Genomic DNA, 23,538 nt, shown 5'->3' on the forward strand with positions numbered 1-23,538 from the left:
ATTAATGACCGGTGTCCAAGTGTAAATTCAGAGTATTAGAGTAAGATCTGACCTTTTTATGAGAAATTGAGAAAGTTTGTGATAAAGATTGTAAATCACTATATTTCTATATGTACTGCAGACAATATTCAGGGTTTCCCCCAGTGTATTATAAGCCTGGTGGGCCACCAGGCTTTACTTGTGCCCCCACCAGGCTAAGCATTGCTTATTTATTTAAGTCTTTTTAAAATGTTTGCATTTTTAAGACTTTATGGTTGGTGTTCAGGTATTAATCTTCCAATCTTTCACTAACACATGATTATCAAGTGATACTTTCAAATTTCCTGTCAACTTTAAACATTTTTAACTCAAAAACACGACTGGATGAATGACTGGATGAATGACTGAATGACTGGGCTTAGCAAGTTTTCTGAGGAAAACCTTGATATTGTATTAAAAATCTCATTTCTAGAGGAAATCTCCCTTACTTTCAAACATATTTGAGATTACACACACTACACTAAAAAAAAAAAAAAACCTGAATAGAATTCAAATTACTCCATTATCTCTGGAAGAAAGGAGATGTGAATATAATTTTTCACTCATTTTGAAGAGCACTCAGCAGAGAGGCTACTATCAACAGCGGCATATAGAGTTACCACCGAGTCCTCGCTCTCATGTAGGAGGAATACACTGCATTTGCTGCTTCTTATTTAAATATATTACAGGCCGCTGCAGACAACTTCACGAACTCCTGCAGTAAATGTGTACGCAAGGGAGGATCTGCTTGTGATTGATGCTTCCTGCTTTTAAAAACAACAACTCGCACGCAGCTAAACCACTGGAAATCATCCACACAGATGCCAAAATTATCTACATGACTCAACAAAGCATGGAGATATAGTTGAAGTGATATGATTAATCTGTATTATGCAACCGTCTGCTTAATTAAAGCAAAATTTAAGAGGCCAGAAGGCTATTATTTTTTTCCGCTGAATAAATTATTTGATGATCCTCCGACAAAAGCAAACACGACAGCAAATATTTAGGTAGTTCAAGCTTCAAACTCGTCTCTCAGCACTGAAAAATGAGGTTGGTTTAGTCTAAATTTATAAGGGATGTCATTCCTTGTCCAAGAATGACATCAGTGTTACAGAAAATCTACAATTTCACAATTGGTCAATAGACTTACTCACAATGTTTCACATTATGTTTCACACTCAGCCTCTTACATATTTTTCTCAAAAGATAAAATTGTTACTGTTAAAAATCTAGCTCAAAATCACAAAGCGGTTTATTTACGGACTGCAAAGCACAGAAAACGTGTGAAAGGTCTGATCAAAAGCATCATTAAACAAGAGCCACAGGCCTGCAGAGACAAGATGGCACAGGGCGAAATTTATGAGGAGGAAGACATAATGTAGCCGACAAGACGCACGGCTTTTTTTTTATTATTACAACAGCACAAAAAACATCAATTTTAAACCTCAAAGGGTTACAGGCTACATAATTCAACAACAATAAAGCTCAACAAAGTCATTCTTTATATCTAAATGTACTTTTCAGCTGAGCTTATCATTTTTGGTCATGAAACTAAAATATTTTTAATATATGTAGACACTACAGCCCACCACAGAAACGGATCCTAAAAAAGTTTGTGAAAATGTTCATTTTTATTCATTTTATTTAGATTATACATGTAGAGTAGTGCAGCATGTTTTAATTATTGCTTTTACCCGTTTTGAAATTTAAACAAGTACAGGACGATTTTTTTGTACAGGTTTTGGCCCCGAAACACGATGGATGATTTGGGCAAGCAGTGTAAAGTAATACACTGTCCTTAAAGGTCAACATATTTTGGTTTCTGTTTTAAAAGGTTAGTTCATCTGAAGAAATAAGGATCCCTCTTAAAAATGTATAAATCAAAAGCAAAAGTAATGGCAATGTGTCATTTTAGGGTTCTGAAAAGTGATATGAAAGTTCTCTAAAAATCACTCTGAAAGTAACCTGCAGGTCCATAAAAAGAACCGTCAGCTCTGGAGCAGTTATCCACATTTTGGAAGGTTTCATTAAATAAACTGAGATCTGCAATAAGACATGTAGGTTCTGGGAAACATGTTGCAGAAAACTAACCTGTAAATTTAGTATATTAATCTTTAGATTCTGGAAAAAAGTAAAGTTACTTTCAAGAAAATAATCTGCTGCCTTAGTTCCACTTAGCTGGAAAGTATGTTGTAATAAAAAATAAAAAACAACACACAATATGAAAGTAAGCGGGGAAAGTAAACTATACATTCTAGGAAGTTACAGGAGAATATCCTGTAGGTTTGTTAAAGTACAATCCAAGTTTCAAAAAAGCAACATGTATGTGCTGGAAAGTTCCAGGAAAGTAATCTGGGAGTTTTTGGGAAAAGTAATCAGAAACATCTCAGCATGTAACCTCTCATTTCTGTACAGTAACCACTCAGCTTTAAAATAAAATATCTGTATATTTCTAGGAAAGTATTGGCAACATATGTATTGCTTTGAGAGAGCAAAATTAATTTAGAGAAAATACAGGTTTTCTAACACAGAGTATTAGGGCCATAATAAAAAATAAATAAATAAAGAGAAGTCATAATATTACAAGGATAGTCAAAATCATGAGAATAACGTCATAGTATTGCAAGAATAAAGTGACAATATTATCAGTTTATTCTCATAATTCTATGACTTTATTCTCATCATTTTATAACTTTACTCTCCTACTTTTTTTTTTTCTTATTGTGGCCCTAAAACTCCGTCGTAGTTTGAAACCTTTGTCGACAAATAATTTTAAAGGATTCTTTTAACCGACTACATGCTCTCGTTCTTAATTCCTCCAGGATGTATCTGCCGAGTTGGGTTTCCTACTGCTGACAGGTAGCATCACATAACAGCTTTTTCTGACAGCAGCTGTCAAAGGTTTTCTCAACATCAAAGAAATCCTGCGCGTCTTCCACTTAATTAGGATTTGTGCCACTGTGGCATTCGCTTGTTCGCTTGTGCAGCGTCTGGTAACACAATTAGGTCATTTTGTCACTTCACGATAGTTTCCCAGCCCACTTGGGTGATTGTTTTGAGACGCACATAGCTCCAGATCTAACAGGACACCTATTGAACATGAATCACACCCACAGCGATGGCCATGGAGCGGCACATGGAGCTCATTAAAAACAACAAGTCATCTTTCACCGTGGCCCGAGTGTGGCAAATCCAATCGGAGAAAACATTTCACACCCACATGTCCTCATACTTTCCTTTGTTATGCCATGAAAACAAACACTGAGGCAAGTAACAAACCCATCCCATCTATTGTATCTAATAAACAACAATACGACAACTGACAGAATCCCAACAAACCGGTTTGTGCATTTGACAAAAATAATTATTTTTCTCAACATAAATTCTTAAATTAATCTATGCATTTTATTTTGTGGGGTATGTTGATGTTTAGCAATATTTGCTACTCAACTTTTTGGAACTGTTAATTTGTATTATGAAAACAAACAATTTATGAAGATAAATAAAAAAAAAAACATTAGGTAAAAATAATTACTGAATAGGCTGAAGTTAGCTTATCTATATTAGCCGCTTTGTTAGCATAGCTTGGTTGGTTTCTCACAACGGCTGATTTTTCCTGTTTTCCATTTTTATTTTTTCAATTCGTTCTTTGACCCTATAGTTTCGTTTCCATCATAAACAAACTTCACTTGGCACAAGTGTGGCATAGAAATTTAATTTTTTCTGAAAGCTAGCTGGAAGAATTTAGACATTCACTTCTTCCTCTTGCATTAGCTTATTTTTAGCTTAAATTGTTTAAACATTATTTCTTGTAGTATCTGCAGTTCTATGTAAAAAAACATACAGATTAGAGCAACATTTAACTTTGTTCAAGTGCATGTATTGCTAAGAGGCTATTAACCTAGCCTAGCTCACTGATTAGCGGCTACGTTAATCAATGAGTGACTCTGTGCTCACTGCATAAAAAGTAAATAAGCAACAAAAAAAAGCTTGAGCTGAGAGTTAGTATTGATCGGTTCACTTTCTGTCAGAAAACATGTTTTTATTTGTGAATTCAAAGTAATTCTCAATATGTTATTCCACAACATAAAAATAAGGTGTCACTTTAGCTTAGCCTAATTTCTTATCAAAATTAAAGCTGGTAAGCAGAATTATTGCATTTAGTATCTTAGTTTTCACTTTCTGTTAGATTATACTGCATCTCACATTTACCTTGAAATTAAGTTAATTTTCTGACAGATTTTTTTATATTCATAATTTGACTTTTGGTGGTTTAGGATTCGGATGAAATCTGTTGTAAATATGCTATAGAGTTAGGAAATATTCTGTCTTGCTTTAGTAAGTTTTTATTAAGGTGGCTGAAAACAGTAAAGCTAACATTTTTCTATGCTCAGTTCCTGATTATTCTCATTTATGAATCCAATAGCCTGAGGATTAAAAACTCCCACTCAGTTGCTATGTGTTGGCTTTCAGCTCAGACATATTTAGTGCACAATATAGTTTAAAATTATGCAGCTATATTTAATAAGTGAAATACTTTACAATGGAAATCTCTCTTCTTCAATCAAAGTTGGAAAAAACACCTCCTAACTTGACTCATACTCTAAACACTTTAGATTTGACTCAAATGTCCTTAATCAAGAAATGAAATAAGCCGGTAAGTGTAAATCATTTCCTGATTATATTAGGAATCTTTGCTATGTGATTATATAGAAGATTCCACAACACAGTCTCATTAAATCATATAAAGGATAGAAGATATTTGTTTGTAGCTACACAGAGAAATCTGATCAAACTCGCCAATTTGGACTTTGAAGGAATGGATATAAAGTATGAAAGTGTTTTTTGTTCTTCAGGCCTCCCTTTGTGTTTCCTGTTGCTAATCTTAATGACCAACTGATAAGCATAAGTGTTAATTAAACAGATCAGCATGTTAATTATATCCTGGAGGAACCCGTGCCAAAGCCTTCGCCGCCCAACCTCATCCAGCTGACACTCTGGCCTGATTCCTCCTCTTCCACTTAACTCCCTCACTGCATTACGCACTGCTAACACACTTCTCTTATTATCTCATCCTGACCCAGTACATTCACCTACTTAGTGAAAATGAAAGAGGAATCCACTGTCCAATAAAAGAGAAGTAATAAAACCAAAACAGTTTGAGCTGCTCCCCGCTGAACCTTACTCATGTCGGGAATCTCCTCTAGTGGAATCACCCCGAAGTTAAAATGAATATTATGAAACCAAAGGCTCATAAAATGCATCTTGGCCACACAACACGTTCACGATCACCGATCGTTGCTCAAACTGGTTACGGGGGCGAGTGGGAAGTCTATGGCCGGATGAAATTACCGTGACATAAAAATCCATCGCAACCAGCTTTGCTCGGCTGAATGCTCACAACAGCAGCAGAAAGACAACAATCTGTCCGCTCGTTTCCGTGCACCCATCCTGCCGGGAGGAGAAGGGACAGGCGGAAAATTACGACAGAATGGACAACAAGAGGCTCTGCCAGAATCCTGTTGTTATGAGCCGAGCTTATTATAAACCACAGTGGAAAACAAATATGCAAACACAGAGCCCGCCCCCAGCAGAAAACACAATAAAATATGGTGTGAAAGACAGACTGGGACGCCATGCTGCTAATTTAATAGGCTGGCTGAGACCTGCTTTGCAATTCCATTATGTTGTGTCATCTGTCCCACGGAGGTCGGAGCAGCTCCTTCAGGAAGGTCACGGGAAATGACAGGAAAGCTCACCATCCCTGCGGTCCTGGAAGCTGATGACCAGGCTTTTTATTAAATATATACAGAACAGTCTGAAGGTACATACTAAACGAGCACCACACGGCATAACTTTGTGTTTTATTGAGAATTACTTTATCCTTATTGGAGCTGTTAATATTTTTGTGTTTTATTTTCAGGTAACTTTAACTATTATGATGCAAATAGCCTAAACCTTGACCAGATTGTGTATATAGCACTGATTCACACACCGTTTGTTTGGTAGCTGCAGTGCACAGCCTAATAATGATTTAATTTAATAAAAAAAGTGATTAAAAGTTGGTTAATTACAATTTACAACTTAATTCCAAATCCTACTGATTATGTCTCAATGCTAAAATATAAAATAAAATGTGCACAGAAATTGTACCACCTTTCGTGTTTTTTTTCTATTAAAACTAAATTTAAAAAAAAAGAAAAGTAATCTAAAACTGGTATCTAAAGGGTTGAAATTTTACAAAGTTCATCAATATTTATAATATATAGAGAGGTGAACGCCAATATTAAAAAGAGCAGTTTTCAGGTATAATGTACAAAGAGGAAGCACAAAAATCAATAACTAATTGGATGGTAAATATATAAGCCTTCATTCTTGTGTGTAGAATAATAAGCTCAGAGATTTAACCCATCCCAGTAAATCACAATAATTTTAAATGATTAGAATAATGTTCAATAGGATCTATCACTCCTGAAACAAATTACTGAAATGTAATCTCAATTTTGAGATTAATGTCATATATGCACAACAAAAACTGGACTATTCTTCACTTTTAAAATTCAGAAATTTGCAACATTTTTTCCTAACTAAAGGCAGAAATATAAAAATATTAAAACTGACATAAAGTATAAAATCAGACATTTTTTGGACATTTTTTTTCTTTTATATACAATGGAGCTTTTCCTCAATTGCACAAATAAGTCTTGTTTACTCTTATATTATCTAATCAAAATAAGAGACTGACGGCTTTCCAGACAAGATCAAACAATCTGGTGAATCTCAAACAAACCAGTCAAGTCACCATCAAGAAAAAAGTCACAACAAATTTAATGACTGAAGCCTCAGGCTTTTCCAAAATCCAGATAGTTCCAGTTGTCCCATGATAAGTTGTGCTGTATGAGTCTTATGTCAGTTATTATTGCCTTCCATGTCAGCCTCCGTCAATCTATCTGGATTCATGCAGCTTTATTAATAAAAGCTCGTTATTTTCTGTACCCCTCAGTACAGCATCAGTCTATATTTGGAGCCCTGCAGTCCTGCAACACAAACAGTTGCAGTACCGTGACAGTGAGACCATGCAAGGCAGCTGCAATAACGTCCTATACTTTTCAGACTTTGTGGTGAAGTATGCGTTTAGATACTCAGTTCAGTAACACCTGAAAATGTGAACATATTCACAAATAATAAAGTAAAATCTACACACATTTACCATCGCATATTTTCAAAATAAATGTTGTGGGACAGCAAAACAATTCTGCTACCTTGTCATTGTCAGTGCATGCTATATGAGTGCAATATGTACACACTTTACTGTTTTAAAAAAAATTTTATATTAGAGCAAAATGAAAGCTTACAGTTCTCCAAATGACATCAAGAAATGGGCTTTATAGTTATTTAAATTTTATTCAAATACAGAAATACTTATGATCCCAAGGGGAAGATAAATATTAAATGTTAAATGTTGCTGTAACTCAAAAGTATTTGATATTTCAAAATAAATTGTCATTTCATCAGTATTTTTTGTAATTACAATATAACAAAACATTCAAAAGGTCATTTTTGACTAGAAAAGCAAAACAATGACAAATGAAATGACATTTTATCTATAATTATGCTGCTGCTCTCTTGCTACTCTCCATTTATGTCTAAATTAATATTTATTTTCTGAATGAACCTATTGACAGAGGAAATGTTGCTTGTTTTCTGCATTTTGTCTGATCCTTTTATAATTCTTGTTCTGTGGTTTTATGTCTAACTGCGTGTTCATAGCAACTGTCAGAGCTATTTCTAGGGCTGGACAGTAAATCAATAGCAGCATACTGTACATCTCCATAGATATGTGATCAATATCAATAAATAATACATCCAATAGAACTTTCAATTATTTCACTGAACTCTGATCCAGAACCACACGGCATTTTGGGAGATGTAAGCAGAGGAAAGGCTTTAACCCACATGTGTCAAACTCAAGGCCCGCGGGCCACATGTGGCCCGCTACGTCATTTTATGTGGCCCTCTCCTACCCACCACCGTTTTACAGCCCTATTGATTGACTTAAAATAGGTTTTGAGCACGAATTGACTACAAACTACATCTCCCATAATGCCTTCCGATTGTTACCAGCCAACATTACGGCTTCTCGCCACTAGAGTGCAGCAGAGTCACCTCAAGCTAATTATTAATTTTCCCAGCGAATAAAACTGAAACATCGACAAGCTAACAAGCTAAAAAGCGAAGTTCAGTGATGTTTCAATCTTGGACTTTTACCGTCTCCTGCCCCCTGATTTGATGCCACAGCTTCGACTCCATGCAGCTCGTGTTTTGTCCACGTTTGGAAGCACCTATCTGTGTTTTCAATAATGACTTTAAACAAGACCAAGCACAGATCGCGCATTACTGACGAAAACCTACACGCCGTTTTGCGGATTTCCACAGAATAGAACTAAAACCAGACATCGACGAACTGACCAGGGGAAAACATTGGTAAGCACGAACAAACTAAATTTAAATAGAATGAATGTAAAACCAAAACTCAGTATACTGGAATATGCATATAGTTTATTGATTTTGCTTGTGTTTTGTTTATTTACAGAACACAACACAATGAGGATGTGTGTGAGTTGGTGACGGGGTGAAGAGGGATCAGCGTTGTGTTCAAGGACAGGCAACATCACCTCATTGTTTTGTTCTTATGTGAAATGCATGTTCGTTGTGTAATAAATAACGAAAAAGTTTTGTGAATGAAGTTGAGAGTTAATATCAAAACTTGGTTTTTATTATTTGTCTGCTTATCTTTAAAGCAGACAAAGAATAATTTTACCAGCGAATAAAACTGAAACATCGACAAGCTAACGAGCTAAAGAGCGAAGTTTAGCTGAGCAGTTTAAAAATACTGAGCATATTTTTAAACTGCTCAGTTTAAAAATACTGTAATTTTTAAACTGAGCAGTAATTTTACATCCATGCAAACGCAAATGTAATATTTAAAACTTGAATACATAAAATCAGTTATTTAACAATATGAGGTGTTTAATTTATTTTTAACATTGTATTTTCATACATTTATGCTAGGGTTGCCCAAGTCTAGTTTTCCAGACCTATCACTCTGCAACTTTAGATGTGTTCTCTCTCTAACACACCTGGATCACTGACTCATTCATAGGCCTCTACAGAACTGAGTTGCTGCTAATGAGGGAAGTCAACTTTTTGTCTGGGGTATGTTTTAGCAGGGACGCATCTAAAAGTTGCAGTCTGGAGGACTGCACTTGGGCATTCCTGATTTATACCATCAATGTGGCCCGTTGAGGGTGGCCAATATGCTGAAGTGGCCCTTGGTGAAATTGAGTTTGACACCCCTGCTTTAACCGCTCAACCTCTTACAGCTAGCTAAGCTCGGTTGGAGACATCAACTCACTGATTCACTCCCAGCCTGTTGCAACAGTTGGCCACTCAACACAAACCCTGTTTCTGGTTGCTCTAAAGGTTCTTCCTGGATAAATGGAGTTGTTCCTTTCTACAGTCACCACATGCTTGCTAGACAACTGCAAAGTAAACAACTTGACAAAATGTGTTTGGTTTTTAGTAACTTATTTATAAGTATTCAACTGAATATGTTAGGAATGGTTTGTGTTTAAATGAACTGACGTCCATTTGAAATGTCATTAGCAGCTAATTCTGGTATTTAATTTGTGCGTTGATGATGTGAAAATATGTATCTGCACTTGACTCATTATGTTTTGAATAGATCTACTGAAGTTGTTGTGTTGTCTAATACAGAAAAATAGGAACGAAAAAAAAAAATATATATATATATATATCTATTTATTTTCTTTTTGTAGGTTTCTTTCTCCATCAGGCAGCTGTATTCAGTAAATACTTTCAAGCTGCTTTTGGAAATCATTCTGTGCCAAACTGTAGATAGACACAAAAGAAATATGAAACCAAAGAAGCTTTAGGATGCAAGGACATCGACTGGAAGCTTTAAATAAAAGCATTATAGTGCTACCTTTAGCAATTACATAAACACACAACTTGAAAGCCAATATGAGAACCTTCTATGATTACTTTAGTTGCATTCGTCATTTCTATGTATGATGTTTTTATTCTGCAGAGCAGTGGCGACAAACAAAACCCCGAAGTGAATATTTCATGCAGACAGTAACAAACAAACTTCAGCGATTTCAGCCTGACAGCAGGCTTTCCCTGTCGTACACAATGAATAAAGCAATGCAAGCGGAAACTGAAGGAAGACAGGAAGATATCACGCAGAGTGAATGCTTCACAGAGCTGCAGCCAAACAAAGGTTGGAAAAATGACTGGGAAGCAACAGCAAAGAGCATTTGGATGAACTGCAGACCAGTAATGAGCTTTTACACAGCAACACCACAGAGACCTATACCGTAACATTCTGTCACTACCTTAGGGCATTTTAAAGTGTGGGGCTTGATGCAGAGCTACCAAATTCAGCAGTAAGTTGCTTGACCTTCAGGTTGTTTGGTTCCTTTTGGATCCGTTTTAGGTCTTATACCACTTCTGCATTCAGCAAACAGAATTCCATAATGCAGTTTGGGTATTTTTGATCATTTGGTGTATAAAACTATTTAGGATCCTGAAATAGAAATACCATTTACATTAAGTTAATCTCTTAAGGCTCCCAAACTACAATTGAGCCATTTGTTTGTTTGTTCTTTTGGCGTTTTGGACGCCGTTTGAAATGTGGCATTGCTGGTGAAATGCCTAAGATGCCTGGGCGTATTTTCTAACAGAGTAGAAAATATGCTAAAATATGTTTATGCTAACAGAGTATTTAATGTATTTTTAATGAATGAGTTGATGTTTGATGTGCAACATATGATGAATGAATTATTAACAGGCTCATTTGTAATTGATGTGAAACTTATGGTTGGAATTTTGAAACATTACTGGTACTATGCATTAGATTTGTTAATTGCTAATTGCACTCTGTTAAGAGTTGCTAGCTGGTAGGACTATTTAACTACTTTTTCCCTTCTTTTTTTATCTCTGGACAATAGATGTAGTCATATTTTTGCAAGAAATGGTAAAATAAGAGTCAAATTAAGAGTGTGTGTAGCTTTTTTCAGGACCATTACTGCAGGGTTACAGCACATATCACAGCTTTTTTTTCTTGCAGTCATCATGATAGTTCTGCAGAATACAGTCAATGTGCATCTCTGCATTCACGTTTCATCACCACCCACTCCACCCATTACAGCGGAGTGGGTGGAGTGTGTGACTCGTTCCAGTATTTCAAAAACCGTCTACATCAGAGGCTTTTGAAATCACTTTGCAAAAGTATTTCTAAAAGATTTTTCTTTAAAGTCAGAGAGCAGCATTTACTTCTTCTGGACACAAAGGCTGAAATTTTGCTCTGCTCAATAAGAGCAGTCAGGTATGGTCAGTGGGAGAGCAGAACAACCCAGATTCAGTCATTATGTGCTGCATCACTTTTCTTTTTCAGATGAACACTTAGAAATGGGAGCATGTGTTTCTGCATAAAGGGTTTCTTTCACACCTTCAGCTGCTTATTGTCTCCTCTCTTTGACCAGAACTGCAACAATGGAGACATTTCACACACCTGATTGGATGTTAGATTAAAATCTGATTAAAAATCGGAATAAATATGCTGCAGGTGTGAGAATCAAACTTGAAACTGTGAGGCCAGTATAACGAGAGGTTTAAAAATGTATCTCCTGAAAACTGGAGAAATTTTACTGCTATTGATTTTTTTATAAACTGGTTCCTCTAGAGGCAAAGAGATAGGAAGAAGGATGCACAGCGACGTTAAAAGCCGTCGATAGAGAAGGAAAGATATGTTTAAAAATTCAATTAATTGGCTATTAAGAACAATGACGAATCATATCTACAATAATATTTCTGAGCATTGCAATTTTAAATACAAAAAAAGAATCAGATAAATAACAAACTAAGTTAAAAAGTAGCTCAAATCTAAACAAAGACCAGTGTGAAACCTTTATCTTTAGATCGAGACAAAGGAAAAAATCTCAACCAATCACCCAAGATTTTTGCACAGTACTAGAAAACATAAAACTTATCATCCAACTTATAAAAACAAATCAATGTTATCAATCAGACTAAGTGGACTGAACTATATTTTGTATAACCTAATATTTTTGTCACCTTATGAACTGGATATCTATATAAGTAAACTGAAATGACTTAAAAACTTACATCAGATGGTAAATAATGGTGTCTAAAACTAATCCTCAGTTTCAGCATGTACTAATTTTCCTATAACGTCACATCAGAGTGAGTAGTTTGTGGTACTGAATAGAAAGAATCTGATTCTTCTTCCATGACATTTGGATTCAGATCACATCATATCATGATGAGACCCATTTCAGATCAATTTATCTTCAGATTGCCTCTCATAGTCTCTCTTTTCGAAGCTGTTATTTAACAAATCACGCCCATATGCACATCAAAGAAATGTTTCACTTTGCCAAAGCTATCGCCTGAAAACCATCACTGCAATATGACTTCTTCCTGTTCAATACTGCATGTCCCAGTTTGGCTCTCAGTATGTCAAGTCCCTTCTGCTTTACAGTTTCAGCCAACTCATTCAGTGCTTTTCGATAGAGAAAAAAAATTAAAATAAAAGGCCAACCCACACTCACTGACGGCTTACACCTTCTGGAGTGACACAGCGGCATTGTCAACAAGGCCAGCACACAATACATAACACGAAATCCTGCTTCTGCTAAATTATTGCACGATGCACACCAACTCAGACTGTCAAAAACACCCATTAACATTCATGCCTGCCATGCAGCAGCATGGGAAACACAATGGCTCACAGTGACACAAGATGGAGTTTGTTTGATCTTTTTCTCACCATAAACACCAATTTGACTGTAGATGCTGCAGGGCTCTGATAACCAAGAAAGGGAGAACTTGTTTTGGAGGCAGATTGAAAACTGACTATCTTTTTTTAGAAGCACATTTCTAGATGTATTAAGAACACTGGAAAATTCTACAACTATAAAACTGGTTTAAAAGAATTATCTCATCCACACTCACAAACCTTATCTAAAAATGTTTTAACTGGAGATATTTTATCAGTCAAATGTTAGCTATTCTTACTGATGGCTGTTTTACACTATGATTATATGAACACAATAAAAATTAGACAAGGATCATAACAGTTGTGGTTGAGAAAGTTTTTGTGTTGTTGGAGCAAGAATTTTAATTCAAATACAGTTAGCATAGAAGTAGCACTGATGCTAAGCTAACTTATACGTGTTAGCATGCTAGCTAACGGTACTGCTGCTCAACAAGTTAAAGATACAAACGAGTAAATCGTGATTTAGTAAAAGCTTAAAACTGTTGTAACATTTAGTTTCAGTTTCCAAGAGTTTAAGATAAAACCCGCTTAAGCTGATTTCACAACAGAGCTAAAGCTAAAAATCTATTAGCTTCAGCACACCTGGCTACAATGCTAGCTCATTAGCAGAGCTCTGTAGAGCCTGACTGCATACTACTGAGGCAGTTCACCATTTAATTCAAACATACAGGACAAAGGAGACATCTAAAAGTTGCATGCCCTGTTTGAGACCACAACCAAAGCATTTCTGGTCTTATATTCTAATAAATCAATGACAATATTTAGGGTTTTGGATATTTATAGGCCATAATTACCTAAATTAATAAAACTATATCACTTTGGGTGTTGTTGCTTTACTTGTAGTGTCCAGATGGAGGTTGTCTCGCACTGTCAGTGGAAGTGTGTGTGTTTTGTCATGCTTTCCTACCGCTTGAATTCTTGCCGCAGATGAGGTGCTGGTAGGGCTGCAGCAGACCCCAGATCTCCGAGTCGTTGCTGATGGCTTGCTCCATGGACTCCAGCGTGATCTTGGGGATCCCGTTGTCCCTCTCCACCAGCGCGCTGCGCAGGACGCGGCCGAACACCTCCCTGAACAGGCTCTCCATGCAGGCGCACAGGTAGATGGCGGCGTGCTCGTGTATCCTCAGGGCCACCCGGCTGTCCACCATCCACCTGAAGAACCTCCCCACGGAGAACACCAAGCCGCAGCGCACCGACTTGCCGCGGCTGAACTTGTCTCCGGCGCTGGACATGTTGTAGAGGGAAAGCGCGCTGAGCGCCGCCGTGATGCAGTTCACCGAGATGGTCCATGAGAGCACCACCTTGATGGCGCTCTGGATCTCATGTTTGGTGCACTTGGCGTAGCGCAGGCTGAGCCGCTGCGCCTCCCGGGCCACCCTCACCAGCGCCCGGCTGATGAGGGCGGACAGCCGCGCCAGGACCTCCGGAGTCGGGTTCCCCAACATCAGCTCCTCGTCCTTCCTCAGTGCGCCCTCCACCTCTCCGAGGCTCCACGGTACCTCCTCCAGCTCGGGCAGCTTGGCGCAGTGTCCCGCACACTCCAGGATCTCCGTGTCCTCCGCCAGGACGGTGTTGACCGTGTCCAAACTGTTGTGTCTGCTGTGCATGGATTCCGTCAGATGCCAGTAGTTGCCTCCATGCGAGACGGACTGGTGCGTGTCGGAGCAGCAGAGCGACACGCTGGACGACCTGACCGAGTCCGCGGCTCCACCATAACCAGAATCAAGCGTTAAATCCTCCAGCGTCCTCACGACTGTCTTATCCTTGCCTGCCATAATTGCACCACATAATGTTGGGTATCCTTGGTTCTCGCAGATAAACGCCTCAAACTCGCCCCGGTGCCTTATTCCCTCCCAGTTTGACCAGTAAAAAAAAACAAAAAAAAACAGCCAGAAGTCAGAATTTTACTCTCCTCGATCTTCCTGACGCACACGACAACTTCTCCTTCTCGGCGTGTCTGTCCAAGAAGAGCGCACAAACCCCGCAACAAGCGCAGAGCGTGCAGGCACGCAGGCGGGCAGGGCTCCGGTGGAGAGGAGGAGCGCGGAGACCCCGCGGAGCTCCAAACGAGCCAATCAGCGTCTCGGTTCAGCTGTGAGTGACGCAGACGCGCAACCTGCTGAGTCTCAGCACCTGGTGAAGCACGACTCAACGCAACCGGAAAGGCATGAAGCTGCGGCGAAGTTTCTCTCTGAGCACAAGCAGAGTGGAATATACACTAATATATATTTTAAAAAGTTGTTAAGCTACAATAAATTACATGCAGCTTACTTGTTTAGATTTGAATCGGTATTTCTGAATTAGAAACAATTCAGTTTTAGTGAGTTAGTGAATAAAACTTTATTTTTGTAGCACATTTCAAGAGCACAAAGTTTCATAAAAGACAACAAATGCATAAAAACGCAAGAGAAATTAATACAAAGCTGATTTAAAAAAACAAAAACTTGGGAGGATGAAAGAAAACCAGTTAGATCAGGGGTGTCAAACTCCAGTCCTCAAGGGCCCACCGTCCTGCAGTCTTTAGATGTGCCACAGGTACAAAACGCTGGAATGAAATGGCTTAATTACCTCCTCCTTATGAAGGTTCATTCTCCAGAGCCTTGCTAATGACCTAATTATTCTGTTCAGGTGTGGTGCAGCAGAGGCACATCTAAAAGTTGCAGGGCAGTGGCCCCTCCAGGACTGGAGTTAGATGATGTGGGAAGATGATCGTCTGTCTCCAGAAAATTAATCTGACAATATCTACATGTAATTATGCCAGTTTTAAATTTTAATGCCATTAATTTCCACAGTGTTTTTCTTTACATTAAATCTGGATAAAGCAGGGTTTCCATGCCAAGCTGTTGGTTTCATCAAGCTACTGCACCTTTTAAGAAAATCAGATAGGCAGATGTTAACCAAAACTTGTTCAGTCCCATATGTCTATGAATATTTTACAGTTTAAGAACTTTGCCCCAAGACTTTCAGAGACTGATTATTCCAACATCTTGTGAAAGCTTCAACATTTAGCTCCATTTGCTGAAAATAATCCCTCTGAAGCGTTTATTGCCTGTAAATACAGAATTTCTTTTTGTTGTTGTTGGCTAAAACAAAGAGTGAGCGAGCTAAATCCTGACGTGCAGAGAGAAGCAGTTGGTGGAATGATGATTCATCCGTTCTGCTGGGGCTTCTCCTTGTGCATCCGAGCTGGATCCACCATCTGTCCCCGCTGCCTGCCATGCCAGAGGCACTTTCCTGCTTTCTTTGCATGACGCTGCATTGTGCCAGAGCTGGAAAAACAGACCGAGGTGACATGGGGAGAGTTATGCAACGCTTGGAAAAGTGATGGAGCAGGAAAAGTGTAAAACAAATCAACACAGTGTCTTACAGCTGTGAGTAGACAATAACAGGAGCGAAAGAAGCCTCTTATGTTTAAACGTTAAACGTGAGGATTTCTTTTCATCTCTCATCTTTGTCTGCTGGTCTGCGTCGCCTTCTGCAGCTCCTGATGCACTGCAGATCTTCCCTCCTTGCTCAGGTGAGAGCGGCGGAGGTGGGCAGCTGTCAGCGACGCCTCAGAGTCCTCTGCTGGTGCTCCAGAGTCCGTCCTCAGTTATTAGGCCTTGGTTGCCTGGTAACTGGAAAAATTATCATGATTTTCCCTGCAAAGATGATAGATCATGTGTTTCCCAGCAGAAGCTGTGCGTCGCATATAGACCTTAGTCATGCTGCGCAGACACATTTTGAAGTAACTAAATAAAGAAAGAAATTTTTGAAGTTTTTTTAAACATTGTATTCATATGTTATAGAGTTGGAGGTTGCCCCAAAAGCTATACACAAATTAACTGATTTATTCATAAATGACTAAATGCAAAGACAGAAATAAATAAATAAAAAACATATTTAGTCAACAAAATAAATACATTTAAAATTGAATAACATAAATTAAATGTTTTATTGCAAAACCTTTAGAAGTAATATGAATAAATACTGTTAATATTTTAGTACATTCTTTATACCGTTTGAAGATAAAAAATGTAAAAATATTAGTAATGCAAAAATAAAAGATTGAAAACTAAAAACTGAAAGACGGTAAAAGAGAAAAAAGATCAATAAAACAAAATAAATTGTCAATTTATTATCAGGTTATCTATCAATTATGACAAAGTTAACTATAACCAGTAAATTGAAAAACAAACAGATTTAAAATGATAATAAATTAAACTTGAAAAATGAGAAATATAAACTAAAAATATCAGAAAGCCATGTAAGGATACTTAACTGATTTAAATCAGTGGTAAAAACTGATAAATATTTCTTTAAAATGTTACACAGTTTATTATAAAAGTATTGGAACGGAGCAATAAGTTGCAAAAAAGGTTATTAATGTATGATACTATACTGCCCCTCTCTGGTAAACAAAGTGTACTGCAGCGTTTGGCAATGCGACAATTTTTCCGGTACGAGTAAAATGATGAATAAGGATGTATTTTTTAAACATCACATTGAGGGTGCAATTTGAAAAGACACGAGATAAATTATTTGCAAAAAAACTGTCATAAAGGCAAAAGAGCTGCAAATTTCACAAATAAAAACAAAAATAAAGTGACAATGACTGACTGAAGTGATTATATCAGTCAAATTAGTATTTTTTAAATAATAGTAATAATGTATAGTATATCATAATACATTATTATCACAATAAGCTATTTTAAATGCATTTTGAATAAATGTTCAAACATAGAAATTTCCCTTGCAATTTTGATTTTATGCTGCCACAGTCAGGCGAACAGGGTGAATTACATTGCTTTGTTAAAGTAGTATTTTAATTAACCCAGATTATCTGCATGATACATTTTGCTCTTTTGAATATTAATTACAGAAGAAAAAAAATCTGCTCCCAACAAAGTGTCCATTTGAGAATTTTTGTAAGACAATAAAAGAACACAAATCTGTTTGTGTAGTCAAGCACAAAAAATGAATACTGTTACAGCATTAGAGCAAACAGTAAGCAAAAAGTTATATTATATCACATTTGGCTGTCTATTATTACAATAATGGTCTATTTAATTGAGGAGAAGTGGAGAAAAGTACTCCAAGTTCTCTAAAGTAGAAGAACACATACTTGTGTTAAAAAAAATATTCCAGTCAAAGTAAAAGTACAGGTTGAAGGGAAACAGGTTGGATGGGGGAAACAATAAAGCCTGGTGGCCCGCCAGGCTGATAAAACACTGGGAGAAACTGACATCTGTCTATAGCTCTGGCTGTAAGCGGGAACACTGTTCATATCGCCATCTGTAAACAGGAACACTCTGTGTTTATATTTCTAAGCGATCTTTGGGCTGCTCTTGGTCCGATCCCTCACCTAGGACTTGTTTGTCCCGGCAGCCCTCACCCAACTTCAGGTCTCTAGATGGAGGCAGCCTCCAACAGCCCTGGGATCATTGGGACACTCAAACCCCTCCACCACGATAAGGTGGCAGCCCAAGGAGGGGAAAAACAAAGGCAGAAACAGTTCCATTCTCTGTTCCACTTCTGAAACAAGAAGTTTCGTTAGAATCTAAACCTTTTCCAACTAAAAAGCTTAGTTAGAAACTAAATTTTGTTTTCTCAGTTATTTTTCTTTCCATAGATTCTGCACTGGGTCTGGTGTTCTGATTGGCTGTGGTTTCTTCCTGGAGGAGGGCATTGGCTGACATGAGTTTACAAACATGGAAAGTTCTCCTGGATCAGTTGACCTTTCTATCCTAAAGAAAGATATAAAACTTCAGATATTTCACAAAAAGATACTAACATTCATGGAAAAACCTCACATAACCTAATATTAAAGCATAAAGTACGGCGCCCACCGTAAGAAAGGCTTGCAGTGTTCAATTATGCTGCATAACTGACCAGTACAGTATTGCGAGGGAACGCAAAAGAAAAAAAATTCCCCATGTCCCCTAGGGGGCTCCGTACACTTCAAACTTAGAGCTTAGTTCAGCGTAGGGAAATGTTTTTTATACAAATGCTTTAATTTTGAAAAGCTGTAACCGGATATAGTTTCACGTACAAGCATAGTGACGACCTAAACTTCCGTTGCAGTTCAGACAGTTGCAGCAGTACCCGCCTTCCAAGAGTTGCGCTCTCAACAAACAAACAAGCAAGCTAGCGGACTGAAAATGTTGTCTTACATCATCGGGGTGAGTTTTGTTCTCTTTTGCAACATTATTTAACTCGTTTAAGTTTAGCTAACTTCTCAGAGCTAACATTAGCCAACACTCAGTTTTTCCTCGTGAAGTCCAGTCGTCCTCCCCGCAGGAATCTGCGTGACTCATTTCTCCTGTTAAGGGGGGATTAAAGTAAGATGACTTTCAGTTGTGACAACGCCCCGCAGGGCTCCTACACAGGCTGTAGCTAATGCTAACCGGTGGTCTGCTGTCTGACCTTCATCTCGCAGCTGATCCGAGGAGGCTTTGACAGCATCCTCAACCTCATCTTCAGGCTGCTGTTCTCCAAGAGGAGACCTGCCATCACCTTGGAGGACCCCAACATCAAATATGCGCTCAGGTTAATCGACAAACAGGTAAGAAAGGGGCTGTTTAGCAACATCTGCTAATGTCTGCAAACTCTGCTGGTGCGTTCACGTGACACTTGATTTGATCTGATTGTTGTGCTTCCTTTAGATTGTGAGTCATGACACAAGAAAGTTCCGCTTTGCCCTGCCTTCTCCTGAACACGTCCTCGGCCTGCCTATTGGTCAGTATGAGCTCCTAAAACACGCACACACAATTTAGGCCAAAAGAGTATGTATTAGACTATTAGAAAGTAGTATTGCAAAGGGCTGTTTGGATTAGCTCCCAGCGCAACACTCTGGGATGGAGTCTCTCACTAGAGTAAAGTGCTAAAGGTCACAGAGTTTTGGAATCGCCTTCGTTGATCTTTGTAATGTTCTCCAGCAAACCTCTGAGGCTGTCACAGAAAAGCTGTATTTATGCTGAGAAACAAAATAACACGCAGGTGGACTCTTCTCTGATTAGGCAACTTGTAGAGGAAATGAATTGCCCTGGATTAGATTGAAGTGGAACTTAATAAATACACATTTTACAGATTCTCAATTGTAAAAACTTTAAAAACCATTTCTCATTTTCCTTCTGTTACATAAAATTTATTGAAGTGCAAATTTTTTTTTTTGAAAGTTCAAGGGTTTCTAACTTTTTCAAGTTTTAGTGGCTTTTCTCAGAATTATAAAAGCTAAATAAAACCGATATCCGTCTCTGCTCTCGTCTTCAGGGCAGCACATCTATCTGTCCACAAAAATAAACGGGCAGCTCGTCGTCCGCCCGTACACGCCCGTCTCCAGCGATGATGACAAAGGCTTTGTGGACCTGGTGGTGAAGGTGAGGTCCAGAAGCAAGTCACTTCTCTGCCTATGTATTGCATTTAAAATCATGAATTTAAATGTCTTCTATCTGCTTTTCTCTAATAGGTTTATTTCAAAAATGTTCATCCTAAATTCCCAGAAGGTGGAAAGATGAGTCAGTATTTGGAGAGCCTCAAGCTCGGCGACACGATTGACTTCAGAGGACCCAGCGGTCTTCTTATCTACAAAGGCAAAGGTGAGATCTGCTTGATTTGATCAATTTTCACCTTCGAAAAAAATAAAAAAGGGTTTGGAAAATGTTTGAGTCTCCCATCTTTATTCTTTTTTATATATAAAATAAAACTGGGCAGACGGTTCTAAAATGTTAAACTCAAAAGAGCTTGGAATCATTAAGCTCTTAAGAATAAAAAGAGGCCCTGCATGCTGAAGTAGCCTCTTTGCTAACAGCTGCTCGACTTTGGTGTCTGAGAACTGAGCCTGCTGCTGTTTCTGCAGGTGTTTTTGCCATTCAGGGGGATAAAAAATCTCCAGCTGTGACCAAGACGGCCAAACATGTGGGCATGATCGCTGGAGGAACAGGTGAGTTAGAAAAACTCACATCTGCACCTTATCTGCTTCAGAGATTGTATTACGCTGTAACTATCGGTAATTTGAGCTTCTGTTTGCTTTCTGCCATCTCAAACCAGTCAGCTAATTCTGCGAGTGCAGCTCACTAGATGTTATATCTCTATAACCACCAGAGATTGATTATGGGAAGTTTCTGAAATACTCTGTTTAAAAAATACTGACCTGTGTGATCGGTTTGTTCCAGTTTCAGTTAATTCTTTGAAAAAACAAACATAACTCAACTGTAAAAAGAAGATTCCTGGAGAGCTATGAACTGAAAGCTTGAAATACCAAACATGATACGTCTGTCTGGTGTTAGTTGAAGTATTTCTTAACTAGGCTAAACAGCAAAACCTTTGCTTTTTAACTCTTTCACGATAAAAGAATAAAAATTGGCATCTAACTGGTCAATACAGGCCTGACTTGAGAGCCTATTTTCCTGCAAATTGATTTTTATTAATGAAGTCAAATCAGAAGCAAAAGCAGTTTAAACACAAGTATAGAAATAATCTCTTGATTTCATAACAATGCTGAAATGTGCTATTTTTAACAGACTTTGTTTTCTACTGTTAAACTGGAGAGGAATTTGAACTTAATTTATGAAGCATAATTACCTTTAACCATAGAGCATGTTTTCATACTTTCACATGCAACAGATTTGAGGTTGAAAACAAAAGTCATTTACATGTAGTTGATCTGTTAATATCCTGAAACTCAACTCATGGTTCTTTAATGTGTGACTGTCTGTCAGTTAGTTTAATGCCTAACAGTTTTTCAACAATGATTATTTTTCTATCTAATTACTTGTGGAGCTGATTTGATGCTGCAGAGTTGTAAGATACTCATACAGAGATTTTGTCATGAGAAACTTTCATTTGTGATTCTCACGAGTTCAGATTAATCTGATCAGCTGACTCTTTCAAACACAAACGGCTCCATTATTTAGTCACCGATATTTATTTTAATAGAAAAACTGTGTAGTTACTCATAACACCAGAGGCTTTCCTGTTCTTTCTGCAGGAATCACCCCCATGCTGCAGCTCATCACTGCCATCATTAAGGATCCTCAGGACCAAACGGTGTGTCATCTGCTGTTTGCCAACCAGGTGAGCTCCACAATTTATCAATAATGTTCTGCATATCTGAAGGGACCGATGTACAATAACCCAACTCCTGTGTCCACAGAGTGAGAAGGACATCCTGCTGAAAGACGAACTGGATGAGATTCAAGCCAACCATCCAGACCGATTCAATTTGTGGTACACAGTGGACAGAGCACCTGAAAGTAAGCCCTGGAAGAGTGTTTTACCTGAAATCTGTCAGGTTTAAAAGCACTTCAAATGTCAACTAATCATTTAAGAACAGTGTTCAGAAGACTTAGCCTTGTTAAAGTGAGATGCAAACTCTATATTTAGCTATGAAACTAGTAATACACCTTCAGTTGAATAAGTCATATGTGCATCAGAGTACAAAAAGCAAAGGACTAAATACTTTGAGGAACTCCAAAATCTAGTTATTTTCAGTTTAAACAGACTTAATGCAGGATATGCAGTTCATGTTACAGTGTTGCACATTAATCTTCTCTGACCATTTTTGCATAAATTAAGCTAGTGGAAATCAATCTAGAAATGTATAGTTTGTTGCCAAGTGCAAACCTGTGAGTTGAGCTTTTTTAGTTAATGTTTTGGAAACTTAGCAGATTTTGACCAGTTTTAAAACATGTAAGACTTAAGGTTTACATGCTAGTATTTTTACCCACTATGTATCTAAGCAAAGTTAATTTCACAGCATGAATAGTAATATGCAGTTTTCCTTTGTGTGGGAACAGTGGCACCATATAGTGGACATAAATGAGGTTAAAGTCAGAGGTATATTTCTTTACAGCTGAACTGTTAAGACTTATTTGTAGTTTGAATCCTCACCTTTTTTTTAAATATTCAGCTTCAAATGTTAACTTGAAATTGTTGCAGTTCCATGTTTTCACCAGCAGATGTCACTAAAATAAACAAGCTGTCTTACAATCTAACTTTACTGTGCTCAGACTGGGAGTACAGCCAGGGCTTCATCAATGAAGACATGGTGAGGAAGCATCTGCCCCCTCCTGGTGATGACACGCTCATCCTGATGTGTGGACCTCCACCCATGATCCAGTTTGCCTGCAATCCCAACTTGGACAAAGTGGGCCACGCCCCCAACCGCAGGTTCACCTTCTAGATGTCCGTCCATTTGGAGGAAAACAAGTTTGGTTGTTTAAGGGCTTTGTTATTGTCTCTGCCCTTAAGGCACTCAAGCAGAGGGATTTGCACAGTTTACACAATATTTATACAGCTATATTATTGATGCAAAGGAATCGTAGCTAAGACCAAACCACAGGGGGAAGAGTTGGATTGGCCAGGAAGTTGGGAATCATGGTGAGACGGGATTTTTAGTTTGGTGTTGAGACGTTTGAGTTACTGTGGCTTTATGGCTGTTCATCCAGTGCCTTAAAAACCTGCAGAACTCTGTTTTTTGTTTAAGGTCATCACTGCTTCATTGCTTTTGAACGCCACCAAGTTGAACATGTCAGTTTTTTGCTAAATGTTACCTAAAGTGTAAATCTGGTTGCTTGTATTTAACATGGAGCATAAAAATCTGTTGCTACTGAAAAAATGTCTGGGGTTGTTTTTGGACAGCAACTTCTCCTACT

The 23,538-nt window shown here is 38.0% G+C and overlaps 2 protein-coding genes and 1 long non-coding RNA gene across 4 annotated transcripts in view; 1 reads left to right on the top strand and 2 right to left on the bottom strand.

Annotated features, from left to right (window-relative positions):
- LOC116737002 (ankyrin repeat and BTB/POZ domain-containing protein BTBD11-A) overlaps nucleotides 1–14,679 on the bottom strand; it is a 183,185-nt gene extending 168,506 nt beyond the window's left edge. For both annotated transcript variants that reach the window (XM_032589938.1, XM_032589939.1), the window contains exon 1: nucleotides 13,812–14,679. In XM_032589938.1, the coding sequence (XP_032445829.1) occupies nucleotides 13,812–14,679 (868 nt within the window). The remainder of the gene's footprint in view (nucleotides 1–13,811) is intronic.
- Nucleotides 14,680–15,653: 974 nt separating this feature from the next.
- Nucleotides 15,654–16,764, bottom strand: LOC116737042 (uncharacterized). The gene is made up of 2 exons (XR_004342722.1): nucleotides 16,272–16,764; nucleotides 15,654–16,173 (listed from the first exon to the last, which is right to left on the bottom strand). It is a non-coding gene; the product is annotated as an uncharacterized LOC116737042 (long non-coding RNA).
- Nucleotides 16,765–18,926: 2,162 nt separating this feature from the next.
- On the top strand, nucleotides 18,927–23,501 carry cyb5r3 (cytochrome b5 reductase 3). The gene is made up of 9 exons (XM_032589975.1): nucleotides 18,927–19,065; nucleotides 19,323–19,448; nucleotides 19,549–19,621; nucleotides 20,156–20,262; nucleotides 20,352–20,481; nucleotides 20,742–20,825; nucleotides 21,873–21,958; nucleotides 22,038–22,137; nucleotides 22,894–23,501. Exons 1-9 carry the CDS (start codon nucleotides 19,045–19,047, stop codon nucleotides 23,064–23,066), a joined length of 900 nt encoding a protein of 299 aa, XP_032445866.1. The 5' UTR covers nucleotides 18,927–19,044; the 3' UTR covers nucleotides 23,067–23,501.
- The last annotated feature ends 37 nt before the right edge of the window (nucleotides 23,502–23,538 follow it).

The sequence above is a fragment of the Xiphophorus hellerii genome, chromosome 17 (assembly GCF_003331165.1).
Source record: "Xiphophorus hellerii strain 12219 chromosome 17, Xiphophorus_hellerii-4.1, whole genome shotgun sequence".
NCBI lineage: Eukaryota > Metazoa > Chordata > Actinopteri > Cyprinodontiformes > Poeciliidae > Xiphophorus > Xiphophorus hellerii.

Excerpts from the sequence above, each read along its gene's own strand:
- cyb5r3 (XM_032589975.1), top strand. The coding sequence starts at position 19,045 with ATGTTGTCTTACATCATCGGG. Across the intron at positions 20,482-20,741 it reads TCTTATCTACAAAGGCAAAG|GTGTTTTTGCCATTCAGGGG; the intron begins GTGAGATCTGCT and ends CTGTTTCTGCAG. Across the intron at positions 21,959-22,037 it reads ATCTGCTGTTTGCCAACCAG|AGTGAGAAGGACATCCTGCT; the intron begins GTGAGCTCCACA and ends CTGTGTCCACAG.